The sequence below is a fragment of the Ananas comosus genome, unplaced genomic scaffold, assembly GCF_001540865.1.
Source record: "Ananas comosus cultivar F153 unplaced genomic scaffold, ASM154086v1, whole genome shotgun sequence".
In the NCBI taxonomy this organism is placed as follows: domain Eukaryota; kingdom Viridiplantae; phylum Streptophyta; class Magnoliopsida; order Poales; family Bromeliaceae; genus Ananas; species Ananas comosus.
Genome location: NW_017891222.1, coordinates 1 through 14517, shown reverse-complemented (window position 1 = coordinate 14517; position 14517 = coordinate 1). Strand labels below are relative to the sequence as shown.

Sequence of the window (14517 nt, the reverse complement as noted above, 5' to 3'; positions counted from 1 at the left end):
TCGATCATTAGGCAAATAATATCGAAAAATCGCGAAATTTATTTTCTAGGTACTTGAAATACTCTAGATCAACTCTAACGGAGCCGATCGTCGATTCGAAAGTCTGAACATCGAAAACAACTTGGAAGCACGGAGGGCTCCGTGCTTCCTTAAGCATACCAGCCAAACTCTATAGTATGATCTAACGGATGAAAATGATTAATAGAATAAATCTAAGGACTGAAAACTTATGAGTATAAAGAAGTAAATACTCATAAAAGTATAGTAGCCGGACTCTCTATATATATATATATATANTCATAAAAGCGATTCATGTCACAATGCCTCGGTGGTGAAAGGGGAAAAAAAAAAAATGATTAGCCCACACTTGTCGCCATGCTGCGTACAAAATAAGGGTTTAAAACATATAAGCTCAAATTTTATTTTATCTTTTACTTATTTTGTTGGAAAACTCTCACTTTCATTTTCTCTTTTTTTTTTTTTTCTAAAACTCTGGTCCCGGATATCCCAATCTCATGCGCTTACAGAAAATAAATAAATATTATATTTATTTTTTTCTATATTATATATGATTATTTTATTTGATCCTTTTGATGTGTAACTTCGATGATATTTGATTGTTTCTTTTAAATTTCACAAACTTTGTCATTAAAAAAAATACAAAAATTACGTAATTTTTTGAATTTTTTTCAAAATTAAAACAGATTTATCACTCTGCCAGAATAATTAATTAATTCTTTCTTTTATGTTACAATCAAGTCCCAAATTTGTTAAAAATTTACTAATTAATTATAAGCAAACAAGTTAAATGTTATTTACTTTAAAATATATATTTGAAGTGAGCTTCTTCTATGTGCACTGCTGCTCCGCAATTTTTTTATAACTCGGAGGCCTACTGGCCCAGTTTTATGGGCCATGGATTTGGTGCACAAAAAAGTGTGTTAGAGTTGAAAATGATACAAATTTACATGATTGAAAATTTGAAAATGATACAATATAGACAATTTTATTATAAGATAAGATGACTCGAATTCATTCTCTCGCAAATGAAATGAACCGCACCGCACCCTCGAAAGGATGGCATGGTTCTCTATTTTGAGATTTTAGAACTTCATTGTTTGATCAGATTACGTACGGCCTTGGTCGCAAATGTAGTACAACTACGTTTATTGTGCTGGTAATCACATACATGAAACATAATTAATGATCACAACAACAAACCATTGCATTAGAAATTAGAAGTTAAATTTTCATTCAAAACATACTTAGAGAAGTTTCACCAAACAGTCGTCTATTGGTGATGATGAGAACATCAACCAACATATGTAAGACACAAAGCCAGCATAATCTCATCTATCAGAAACTAACATAGTGCTGCCATATGCAGTGTGTGTGATCAGTACTCGTCCCCTTCATCCTCCTCACCCTCGGCCGACTCGGCGCCGACCTCCTCGTAATCCTTCTCGAGCGCGGCGAGATCCTCGCGCGCCTCGGAGAACTCGCCCTCCTCCATGCCCTCGCCGACGTACCAGTGCACGAAGGCGCGCTTGGCGTACATGAGGTCGAACTTGTGGTCGATCCGCGAGAAGACCTCGGCGACGCTGGTGGAGTTGGAGATCATGCAGACGGCGCGCTGCACCTTGGCGAGGTCGCCGCCGGGCACGACGGTGGGCGGCTGGTAGTTGATCCCGCACTTGAAGCCGGTGGGGCACCAGTCGACGAACTGGATGGTGCGCTTGGTCTTGATGGTGGCCACCGCGGCGTTCACGTCCTTGGGCACGACGTCGCCGCGGTACATGAGGCAGCAGGCCATGTACTTGCCGTGGCGCGGGTCGCACTTGGCCATCATGGAGGCCGGCTCGAAGGCGCTGTTGGTGATCTCCGCGACGGACAGCTGCTCGTGGTAGGCCTTCTCGGCGGAGATGACGGGCGCGTAGGACGACAGCATGAAGTGGATGCGCGGGTACGGCACGAGGTTGGTCTGGAACTCGGTGACGTCGACGTTGAGGGCGCCGTCGAAGCGCAGCGAGGCGGTCAGCGACGAGATCACCTGCGAGACGAGGCGGTTGAGGTTGGTGTAGGTGGGGCGCTCGATGTCCAGGGACCGGCGGCAGATGTCGTAGATGGCCTCGTTGTCCAGGAGCACCGCCACGTCCGTGTGCTCCAGGAGCGAGTGGGTCGACAGCACGCTGTTGTACGGCTCCACCACCGACGTCGACACCTGCGGCGACGGGTACACCGTGAACCCCAGCTTCGATTTCTTCCCGTAGTCCACCGACAGCCGCTCCAGCAGCAGCGACCCCAGCCCCGACCCCGTCCCGCCGCCCACCGCGTGGAACACCAGGAACCCCTGCAGCCCCGTGCAGTTGTCGGCCAGCTTCCGGATCCGGTCCAAGCACAAGTCCACTATCTCCTTCCCGACTGCACCAGCAACGCCATTCAAACCCCCCAAAAAAAGAAAAAAAAACTTTTATAAGTATAGTCTCATCGGCATTTACAAATTTTTATCTGTTAAATCATATTATTCAATCAATCACCTACAAAATCTATAAGACTATTATCCTTTTAACTGAGAATTACTTTCGTTCTAATTACATAATTCTTCGTCCAACGACCAAAAATTTATGAATACAAAAGAATTTATAGTTATAACATATATATATTATTATTGTCTAAGTAATATCTAACTTGTGTAGTGGCCGCGGGCAAAGTTGTTGGCGGCGTCCTCTTTGCCGCTGATGAGCTGCTCGGGGTGGAACAGCTGGCGGTAGGTCCCCGTCCGGACCTCGTCGATCACGGTCGGCTCGAGATCGACGAACACGGCACGGGGCACATGCTTTCCGGCGCCGGTTTCACTGAAAAACGTGTTGAACGCGTCGTCGCCTCCGCCGACGGTCTTGTCGCCCGGCATCTGGCCATCGGGCTGCAGAAGCAGCAGCAGCAGCGCAAGTCGTACAACCAAAAAAAGCATTAGACATTACACCAAACACCTGGCGGGAGGTAGCGACGGTGCGTGAATATTACCTGAATCCCGTGTTCGAGACAGTAGAGCTCCCAGCAGGCGTTGCCGACCTGAATCCCGGCTTGGCCGATGTGGATGGAGATGCACTCTCTCATGGCTGCTTCGTTGGGGAGCTTAGGATTTGGGAAAAAGCTAGCGCTTTTGAGCTCAAAAGCTTTTTAGGAGGAGCGAGGCGTTTGTGAAGACGCCTTGGAATGGATTTGAGCGGTGGATGAGGAAGCGCTTTTTGTTTTCGAAATGTGGAAGCGATTGTGGGGGTGATAAGGGGGTTATTTTATAGATGGAAAGCACGGGGGTCGAAATAGCCGTTAGAAACGGGCGGACATGCGTGGTGGGGCTTTTTGGGCAAATTTTGAAATTTGAACTGGAGTCCAGCTGGATCTGACCGTTCGGCTGTTTTCGCGAGGGCAGCAACAACGTTTGAAATTTTAAAATTTCGAAATTGGTACGAGGGGAGGAGCTCTCGTGCAGCAGCTACAATAATGGGCCGCGTACTCGGAATGAATTTTATGAGTCGTGAATTAAAATCCTGCTAATTTGAAGAGCTAGTACGGAATTTTCAAATTAGCAAATTTAAATTTTTTCTTCAAAAAATAAATAAAAATGTGTTCTACGAGCTCACTGTGTGCAACAAAATCCCTCAATATATAAGTACATAATTATGTTTTTCTAACTACAGGAGATAATCCTTTAATATAAGATTACAGAGTCCGGCCATCAATAGCAAGTATCTAACACTATCAACTTTTTCACTATTAAATCTTACTCATTTGATTACTTTATTTTTTAGATCATGCTATTTCATCCACTATTCACTAAAGTTAAGAAAACCATAATTATTCTAACCGCATATCTCTTTTATACAAGTATCGGAAATTTGTTAGTACCAATAATTTAGTGATGTTAATAATATTCTAACCTAATCTAAGTATGCAAATATATATGTGCTAATAAAAGTGTTTTGTGTTACAGTTGTAAGGCTTCGTTTAGAATTGTGGAGAGATTGCGTTACGTACGATAACAAAGTATGATGATAAAATATAATATTTATTTCCGTACATAATATTACGTTTTGCATACCGCGATCAGTCGATTACGATATATTATCTACGATCCCGTTGAAAAACGCAGAAGTATATCCTTATATACTTTTACCTCAATTCCATTTTATCTAAAGCGTCAGATGAGTGTCAATACCAAACCAACTCTAATTGTTATGGAATATATGATACTCGCCCAAACTTGCGTGAATATAAAGACATGACATATCCTTTTAAACTCAGCATAATTTACTCTTATCAGTTACTTCATGCGAAGTTATTCATGCATGAATTTCTAATAATAACTGCTATGTAGCATTAAATACTCGCAACCATATAGACCCTTAACACGAGAATAATCTAAGCGGATTTAAAAAAAAAAAACAGTAGTTTTTAATATTTTCCCCCAATTGAAGGATCAGAGAGGGAGATAAATATGTCAATCAACTTTACAAGGTCGAATGCAGAAACATGATCTTCTGCAAACACGGTATTATGTCTTCAGATCCAGGAACCATCCAATGTGCAACTCAGCTTTCAGGGACCCTACAAATGCATGCAGAGCCCTTGGATTTATGGTCGATGGCTCTGATCGAGACTCTGAACCTAACGTAGTCCTACTGTATCAGCGACGGATCAACAAACAATATAAAAACCATCAACTGCTCAGCATCAAACAGCAAAACAGGTAAGAGAAAAGCCTAATGATTTGGAAAACTAAAAAAATGCGAATGTAGATATTGTTGTTTGGATGGAATGATTAAGAGTACGTTTGGTATTGAAAAATAGAGTTCCAAAAAAATTATATAAAAAAATATTTTTATATTTTACGAAAGGACTATAAAAAATATATAATAACAAAATATAAAATTCAAATACCACCTATGTGATTTTTTACTTTCTCACTTTAGTAGCTTGTAGTTTAAAGTGTATCAATTTAGTACCTGTCGTTTTATTTTTCTCTTTTCGTCACTCCCTCCGTTAATTTTTTGTTAAATCATATATAAAAAACTTCAGATACCCCACTTATAGTTTATCAAATATTCACTTCAGTACCCTTTAGTTTTAACATTGTCACTGATTTAACAAAAAAAATTTAGTAAAAAGGAATAACAAAAAGCAAAAAATAAAATCACAGGATGCGAAAGTGATACACTTTAAACCACAGGATATTAAAGTGAGAAAGTGTGAAACCATATGGGTGATATTTAAAATTTTTTCTTAAAAAATTGATAATACATATAAAATAAATAAGGTAATTTTTTATCGTATGTTCTCACTGCACGTGCGTTAACTCTACTGTAATTTCAGATATATTTGGTAATATTTTCTGTTGGAAAAGATAATAAATTTGTTTGTTTTGAAATTGTCAATACTTGTGGCAATGTCACTGATGGATATCTGGATATTAAATTTTTTTAATTATAATTGTTTTAGATGTGGCTCCCCTGTCCTATCACATATTCAACTTTGTTACAAATTGGAGCTGCTTTTTTTTATTTAGGTAAATAACAATGAAGTTCACTATATGTTTATATATTGCATTTCTTATTATGGAGCATCCCAGCGAACGAAGAAGCTCCTTTATGAGATACTTCCAATTTACTTTGGTTATATGTCTCCATCTTTACACTACCTAATATGGGTTGGATAACATGTGTCCCTCTAACCGGCCGACTCTAGAGCAAGTGGTAAAAGGCTTCTGATGGTTAGTACTCAAGACTCAAGTTCGAATTCTAGTAGATTCACATTTTCAGTTATATTTATTTCTAAATAAAATAAATAAAGCCTCTAATCGTACTTTTAAGTTAAGCGCGACATAATCTCTTTATCCACATAGCCTTCGGAGTTTCAAGAAAATTTGATGTTCTTAATCCCATACAGTAAGAAAGTGTTTGATTTTTTGAAAAAGAATACTTGTAAAAAGTTTTTTTCCTAATTTTTTTGTCGGCTTGAATTTTTAAAAAATACTTAAAAAAAAAATCAGATTTAAAATATTTAGTATTTTCATTCTTTGAATACAACACTAATATAAATATTAAGTTTCTCATTGCCATCCTTCGGCTACCTAATGTTCAAAATAGAACACTAGTTCTTTTCAGAAAACGAAAATACAATTTTTCGTCAACATCTTTTCCTACCTAATATTTTCAAAAAATACTATTTGGTCATAAAATCTAATTTCTTTTAAAAAAGTATTAATTTTTAGAAAAATGAAACACACGAAAAATTAGAAAAATAAATTTCACATGAAAATTTATTTTTTTGTTTTTTTGAAAAGCCAAACACAATTGTTTGTGATGAAATTAAGTAATCCGTCAAGTGTGACAAGTGATTAATTATAACTAATCTTTTTAAAAAAACAAGGTATACAAATATTATTATAGCATTATTTTTTTTTTGTAAAATAATTTCTCGTCTTGGCATATTACAACACAAATGAACGGTTTTTTTCACTCAATTTTTTAAAACAAACGTAAATCAAAATATAAAATAATTAAATTTCAAACTTAAATTTTGAGCGTAAAATGTTTTTTTTTTTTTTTTGAGAGAGATAGGTAGCACACTACCCGCTTCGTTTATTTCATTTAGAAATAAACTTAGCTAGAAATGTAAATCAACAAGGATTCGAACTTGGGTCTCGGGTACCAACCTTCAAGCCCTTTGCCACTTACTCTAGGAACAGCCGGTTATAAACTAAAATGTTTTTGCCATTTAAACTAGAGACATATAACATGAATGAAAAAAAAAAATTGAGAAAAAAATAGCACACTATTTACTTTATTTATTTAGCAAATAAATTTAAGTACATGCAATGAGATAGTAAGGCCTCAGAAAAAAATAAAATCAAAATAGAGCAAAATGAAAAAAGATAAAATATTGGATAAACTTCAAATACCATCTACGTGGTTTCGCACGTTCTCACTTTAGTACACTATGGTTTAAAGTGTATTGAGTTAGTGTCATGTGGTTTTATTTTTATCCCTTCAACTTTTTTTTATTAATATTTTGTTAAATTATATACAAAAAATTTCAAACACCCTAACTAGATTTACCGAATATTCACTTTAGTATACTTTAGTTTTAAGTTTATGACTAATTTAATGAAAAAAAAAATAGTAGAATCGATAATAAAAAAATAAAAAAAATTATAGAATACTAAATTGATATATTTTAAATTTCAGAATACTAAAAGAAAAAAAGTGTGAAATTACAAGGGTGTTATTTGAAGGTTTTTCTAAAAAAATTTGTGAGCGTCATTCGTCATTATAATATTCAGCCTACTTTCTTCGTCGGTGCCCTAACATATTGCGCAGTTAAAAGAAGTTGGGGCGTTACAAATGGTATCAGAGCCAATTACCAACCGAAAGTGTGAGATGAGTCTCAGCTGAGCCAGGGTCTGGATGACGGGCTAGCGAGACGAGTCTCACATCGCCTGGTACTTGTGAGTCTGAGCCTGACAAGGACGTCAGGGATTAAAGAGGGGAGATTGTGAGACCCCAGATAGTCCTATATATAAGATATAATAGGGCTAAACTCTTAACCCGGCTTAAGCATTTTGGGTGGTGGCTAGACCCAAGAAGTTAAGAGAGTTAAGCGTGCTAGGACGGGAGTAGTCCTAGGATGGGTGACCCCCTGGAAAGTTGTGGCGTTAAATAACATGAATGAAAGGTTAATTAGTGAAAAAAACGTGCTACATGATCCAGCTGGAAACTTCGGGCCTTGTTCTCAGGTTTAAGGATCCAGGGTCTTATTAGTAATTTCACGCTTAATAAAGCAGTTTCCTTCTAAGTAAATTTGGGGGAAAGAATACTGAGTGAATGTAGTACTTTTATAAAAAGTTCTTAGCACTGTAAAAGTAGTGTATTGCTTAAACAAGGCGAAGCGTACCCTCTCCTCTTCTCCTCTTCATTCGCTAACGAAGAAGCAATCAGATTCAGCGAATTAGGGGTAAGCTCTCTTTCTTTCTCTCTACCTTAGGATCTGCCCAAATTGATGCTTTTTAAGTTGGAATTAAACTGTTCTGGGTGTTTAAATCACCGAAAATCCATCGATTTAAGCCTCTTTTTTTTGTTAATTTACTTTCCAATTCTGAAATCTGGGCTCATAATCGGCTGGTTGTTGTTCTTTATTTGATCAGATTTAATTTTACAAAGGGGTTTTTGGCAATAACAGCTTTATCTTCCAGAAATTTTGCAGTAATTCTCCTTATTTTTGGACTTTTCCCCCTTTTTTTTTTTTTTTTTTTTTTTTTTCAATTTTCCGTTCTCAATTTTAATTTAATGTTGCTTACTGGAATTCACCTGCACTTATGCTCTTTATTATACAACAAATAGTCAAGGTCTAGTTTTTTGTTGTTGTTGTTGCTGCTGCTGCGTAAAAATAGTTTGAGTGGATCAAAAACCTTGTGTCACTATATGAAAATCTATTATTTGATTATGGTAAGAGATTACTATGCTCCTATCCAGGTTCCTCTTTTTTAATTATCCAATACTTTCAAACACGTACAAATTTGCAATTTAGGGCACATAGATTGCATAATGGTTTCTACCGTATTGCCAATGTAATGTTTTTCATTGAATTGTCTCGTATAATTTCTTTTAACTAATATAAAGCTAAGTTGGTTGTGCGATTCGTTTGATGTTGCTGCGTAACATCGATTTCCAGGATCATGAGCTTAGACGGGTACACGGTGGAAGTCACTAACCTATCCGGGAGAGCTACTGAAAGAGATCTCTACGACTTCTTTTCTTTTTCTGGGGCTATCGATCACATTGAACTCATCAGGTGATAGCCGAGATCTGTATGCAATTTCAGTCAGCTATTTTTCATTAACCTGCGCAGAATATTATTTTCCGTTTTTTAGTACATTGATAGTTTTACATGACTCCTAGAAAGAACATGAGCTAAACCTTACAGTTCATTACTGCTTTTAACATTTCTATGTGCCGTATTGTCTTTGCATATGAGTTGAATTTGTATATCTATGCGTGAGCAGTCTTTCATATGTTTTATTATTCTCTGCTGAGCAGATCAGGCGAGCACGGTTCCACTGCTTATGTAACATTCAGAGAACCCCATGCCTTGGAAACTGCTGTCTTGCTTACTGTAAGTTTCGAAGTCTTCTTTTCTCTCTTTATCCTCTCTTCTCCTTGGATTGGACTAACTCCCAATAGTAATGTAATGACCTGTGGCTGGTCAACGTGGTCGTCAACCCTCATCTTCCATAGCACTAGGCATGCTTAGTTATGAAGACTCAAGTTTCTTCATCTGGTTTTCTGTTATACTTGAAATACAAATTGTGAGTTTTCATGGCGTGGAATAAATCGCCGGCGGAACTCATTGCAAGGCAGGGTTATCTGTGAAACGACTACCGTTGAAGGCAGTTAGGAGGACTTGCACTTTTACTCCCTTATTTGATTACACATTTCAGTTCACTTCGAGATTGAAACTGCCATCCTGTTCACCTGGTTCTTTATCTTTTTATATTGATTTCTGGACTGTAGAATTTGTAAATGTGGATCACATATAATAAGATCTCTTTTCGTTATTGCTTCTTTTTGTAAATGTATCGGTTGCTGTATAAATGTGATTCGTTTGTTCGATCCACCTTATTCACAATGGAAATCCACTGGATGCCTTTTGTTTATTTTTTACAGGGAGCTACTATTGTAGATCAGCCAGTGTGCATTTCTCGATGGGGACAATACGATGAACCTTCTAATTTCTGGGACAGGCCTTCTTGGAGTTTTGAAGATTATGAGTCCACGGTTTGTGTCCTTCACGTTGTTATTGAAGTTCTCTACATTTTTTGCATGACCTAAAATTTAAGTGCAATCTTCTATTAAAATAGTTATATCTCACGAGAAAAGTATTTACTGTTAGAATAGTGAATGTTTATCAGGTCATGATCTTAAAATTCAAATGAATTATTTGACTTTGTGTTGGATGTGGGTGTGGATGCCATTATGTGATTGACCTGATAAACATTCGGTCGAATATAGATTGGTGTACGCACAATCAATCACATAAAGGCATGCAAACCCACATGCGACCCGAAAGTCAAATTGTTCATTTGAATTATAAGTTCATCACCTGGTAAACACTCACTGTTCTAACTGTAAATACTTTTCTAGTCCCAAAAGTAGTAATAATCAAGTGAAAAATTCTTTCATATGCTTATTCAGCTCCCAGGGAAGTAATTCTATTCTGTAGTGTAGCAAGTAAATACTGTTATCTATTCTCGACTGATTCCATATTTATCTCAACAGACTGTACATGCCTGCCAATTTAGGGCTACCCCAGGTGAAGCTGTGACAGTGGCGCAAGATGTTGTCAAAACCATGCTCTCAAGGGGTTACCAACTGAGCAAAGATGCCCTAATCAAGGCCAAAGCCTTTGACGAATCTCATCAGGTATCGGCCACTGCTGCAGCAAAGATTGCTGATTTAAGTAAGAGGATCGGATTGACGGATAAGATTAATGCTGGGATTGATACGGTCAAATCGGTGGACGACCGATACCATGTATCGCAAACCACCAGATCCGTTGTGTCCACCACAGGGAGAACAGCGGCAAGTGTTGCTAATTCGGTGGTTAGCAGCAGCTACTTCTCCGCAGGAGCCATGATGGTGTCGGATGCTCTAAACAGGGCTGCAAAGGTTGCAGCTGATTTGGCCAGCCATGGTAGCAAGAAGTGAACAAATATTGTGTTTGTGCCTATGCGCTCTTGTGATGTAAAATGCTATGAGCCTACTTCATCTCGCCTGTGTGATTTGTAGATAGTGCAGTTGTACCGGGTCATATTTTCGCTATTATTATGGTTTATTGTAGATGTAACGAGTAGTTGTTTTGAGGGACTCATTGGTAATGAAGTTGCCAAAGTAAATAGGTCTGTACCTCCTATTATAACCACTGAAAATCAAAATATTTTGTGGAATGTAATAACATATGCGAAAATATGCATTTTACAAAGCTATTACTGTGTTAGATGTGCATGTCTAATCCTCCATCAAGTTCTAATTGCAAACTCATGTTCTGGTTGTACATTTAAGACATTGGGTCTCTCAATTTGCTGTTGTAATTTAAGGTTCCTTGCACATGAATGAAGATCTCAAGATTTGTTTTTGGCACATGAAGGGGTTGTATGGCTTTACCGATTTGTCGCCCGTCGGAGCTCACGAGTTCAGCAAAATCGATATCTGGTAATGGTTGCGCGATGTCGGGACTTTCATCTGTTTAAGAAGTGGCGGGGTCGTGAGAGATAATTGCTGTAGGTCCCATGCTGGTTATCCATACTTTCGAGTTCTGCGGCATGATCCAAACAAACAGATGTGGGACTTCGAGTGGCATCGGAAGTTCTACCATTGAGTTCTTGCTATCCAACCATTCCCGGAGCAAGTTTTTTTTTTTTTAATTATCCAACATTTTCTCCTGGGGTGAGATGGGAACTTTCACCAACTCGCACGACAAATCACTAATTCTTGATACGCTCTAAAGTTGAAAGCTTTGTTAGTTTAATAGAGGCGAATGCTATAAAATACTTTTCTTATGACCCACCACCTCAGCCTAATTTTGGAAGGTGAACGCTCCCCATTTACTTGACTCAATCCCACGGCACCAAATCCACCGACTTGTTCGTTGTTGATTGATTGATTAATTGATTAATTAATTAACTAATTACCATCATCACCAGCTCCCAAAAACCAAACCGCGGAATCACCGTCCCTTCCTCGCATCTAGCCGACACGTGTCCCAATCAGGTGGGGCCGTTGGGATTTAATCAATTGGGCTCCAACCGTGTGATGAGCGAGCGCTACATATAACGCGCCTTCCCACGAAACTCGCCCTCGCACCATTTGTCTCTCTCTTTTTTCCTCTACAAAGCTTTGTGCGAGTGAGACGTTGACTTGGTCGCCTTCGTCGTCTTCTCCGCCACCGCTTCTCCTTTGACTCCCACGCTCATGGCGAAGTAGAGCTTTAAACGAGACCCTCGAATTCCCCGTTTCCCTTGTGTTGGGTTTGCCCCATGGGTTGCGCGAGCTCCGCGGAGGCGCGCGGCAAGGGGCGGCCCCGCAGCCGCGCCCCGTACGCGCGGACCTACTCCCTCCCTGTGGATCGCCATGGCGCCCATGGCGAGTTCTCCTCTCACACCGTCGCGCTCAGATCCTCCACCCTCGGCTTCCTCGTGCTCGACCGCGCTCCGAGCACCGCCGCCGCCGCCGCCGAGGTGGAGGAGGAGGAGGAGGAGATTGCGAAGACGAGCTCCGACGATCCCTCGAACGAAGCCGATTCGTGGCCGGGGACGACGATAGAGCTCCGGCGCCGGCGCCGGCTCCCGCCGCGCACGCCCACGGCGACGCCGCCGCGCGCGCCGGAGATCATCAACGCGTGGGAGCTCATGGAGGGCCTCGAGGACGCGCTCCGCCCCTCCATCGACCGCTCCTTCTCCTTCCACACCACGAGGGATCCGCCGAAGCCCGGGTTCTTACCCCTCGATCCGATCGTCTCGGAGCTCGATCCCGAGATCTTATCCTCCTTCCGCGACGCTCTCCAAAGCCCATCGCCCCCCCCGTTTTCGACCAAAGACGGGATCTTCGATCCCCGGGATCGGAGCAAACGCGAGATCCCCGGGATCGTGCGCGCGAGGATCGCCGCGTTCCAGGAGAGGATCGACGCGAGGAGGGCGAGGGCCAACCCCCCCAATTCCGCGAAGGTGTCGCCCTCGACCCGATCCCCGCCCCCGGGGGCCGAGCGCAGGGTGGTGCTCTACCTCACGACCCTCCGCGGGGTGCGTCGAACCTACGAGGATTGCTGGGCCGCACGGGCGATCCTGCAGAGCTACGGCGCGCGCGTCGACGAGAGGGACGTGTCGATGCACGGGGGCTTCAAGGAGGAGCTGAAGGGGCTGCTGGGGGAGAGCTTCGCGGGGAAGCTCCCTCGGGTTTTCGTGGACGGGGAGTATCTGGGGGGCGCCGAGGAGGTGAGGAGGATGCACGAGGAAGGGGAGCTAGGGAGGTTGTTGTTGTCGCGGTGCGATGCTGCCGCGGAGAAGGCGAAAGGGGGAGGAACGTGTGTAGGTTGCGGCGACGTGCGGTTCGTGCCGTGCCGTATGTGCTCGGGGAGTTGTAAGGTTTACGTCGAGGAGGAGGAGGAGGTTCGGGGGTTTCGCCGGTGCCCGGATTGCAATGAGAATGGGCTCCTTCGCTGTCCTCTTTGTTGCTGAATAAGGGCATGTTTGGTTGCACGAAATTTATGAACTCAACTCCATTGGCTTGAGAGATAGGGTCTGCATGCGTTTCAGTGCAACGCTCGTTCTCGACTCCCCACTGGATGGGGACGAAGTTTGAGATTTGCATGAGCTGTGACTTTCGCGCACATGCGCCGTGTGTTTGATTGGGTGTGGTTTACTGTACATGTATAGTGATTGATGCAGCCTCCCAGTTGCCGGGGAAGGCAATGAGGAGGATTGGGTTTTTTTTTTTTTTTTTTTTTTTTTTTTTTTTTTTTTTTNTTTTTTTTTTTCTGGAAACAAAAAATAGAGGGAACTATAGGTCATTTTAAATAAATTTATTAATTTTTTTATTTTACTTTTAGTTTTTTTTATTTATTTTAATATTTTAATTAAAATTATTATTAGTGGTTATTTGTTCAATCTTGTTGTAATTCCATTAAATGTATCTAACTATCTATGTCAATATTTCACCTCATAAAACTTTGAAATTCCTTAACTACGAATAGCTCATTGCTTTCTTATAAATCCAGCAATTTAAAAAGTGTAACTAAAGTTACAATAATTAGAAGCTCTATTCCAAAAAGAAAGTTAGGTTGCTTTCAATAATTAGAGAAAAAGAAAGATTTTTTTTTTTTTTTTTTTGAGAGAGAGATTGGTTGCACTTTACCCGCTTCGTTTATTTCATTTAAAAATAAACTTAGCTGAAAATATGAATTAATTATGATTCAAACTTAGGTCTCGAGTATCAAGTCCTTTGCCATTTGCTCTAGGGACGGTAGGTTAGAGAAAAAGAAAGTTAGAAGATTTGCACCAATAACATATGTTGGGTCAAAAGACTTGTTGTCCCTTCTCCCAAGAGTCTGGGCCGAGAGTAGGCCCTTCCCAAGGCCCCCAAAGGCCAGGCCCGGGCCTCTAGCCGTCATGGGCCTTCCAGCAGCCCTGCATCTTAAATAAAGGGCTCTGTCTGGCGTGGGCAATAAATCGAACAAAGATCAAACACGTTTGCCGCCGAGTTCCGTTTCCGAATTCCGATGCGATGGCGCACCTGCACCTGGAGGAGGTGGTAGAGCGGTGCAGCACGCTGGGACACATCAAGCAGCTGCAGGCGCACCTGCTGACGTCGGGCATCTTCCACGCCCGGCCGGCCTTCCGCGCCCGCTTCCTTGAGCTCTGCGCCCTCTCCCCTTCCTGCGCCTCCCTCCCGCACGCCCTCCTCGCCC

At 41.0% G+C, this 14517-nt stretch overlaps 3 protein-coding genes across 4 annotated transcripts; 2 read left to right on the top strand and 1 right to left on the bottom strand.

The window, feature by feature from the left end:
• Positions 1 to 1204: 1204 nt before the first annotated feature.
• LOC109704753 (tubulin alpha chain) lies at positions 1205 to 3441 on the bottom strand. 2 transcript variants are annotated; one of them, XM_020225527.1, is made up of 3 exons: positions 3073 to 3441; positions 2689 to 2923; positions 1205 to 2421 (listed from the first exon to the last, which is right to left on the bottom strand). In XM_020225527.1, the coding sequence occupies exons 1-3, from the start codon at positions 3115 to 3117 to the stop codon at positions 1397 to 1399; spliced, it is 1305 nt and encodes a 434-aa protein (XP_020081116.1). In that variant the 5' UTR covers positions 3118 to 3441; the 3' UTR covers positions 1205 to 1396. The 2 variants fall into 2 exon arrangements, with proteins under 2 accessions (XP_020081116.1, XP_020081115.1); XM_020225526.1 differs by having other exon boundaries at positions 3025 to 3434.
• A 4415-nt stretch (positions 3442 to 7856) lies between these two features.
• LOC109704751 (binding partner of ACD11 1-like) lies at positions 7857 to 11133 on the top strand. The gene is made up of 5 exons (XM_020225524.1): positions 7857 to 8013; positions 8731 to 8850; positions 9096 to 9171; positions 9723 to 9833; positions 10335 to 11133. Exons 2-5 carry the CDS (start codon positions 8735 to 8737, stop codon positions 10761 to 10763), a joined length of 732 nt encoding a protein of 243 aa, XP_020081113.1. The 5' UTR covers positions 7857 to 8013; positions 8731 to 8734; the 3' UTR covers positions 10764 to 11133.
• Positions 11134 to 11901: 768 nt separating this feature from the next.
• Positions 11902 to 13652, top strand: LOC109704752 (uncharacterized protein At3g28850-like). The gene has a single exon (XM_020225525.1). It carries the CDS (start codon positions 12092 to 12094, stop codon positions 13286 to 13288), a length of 1197 nt encoding a protein of 398 aa, XP_020081114.1. The 5' UTR covers positions 11902 to 12091; the 3' UTR covers positions 13289 to 13652.
• The last annotated feature ends 865 nt before the right edge of the window (positions 13653 to 14517 follow it).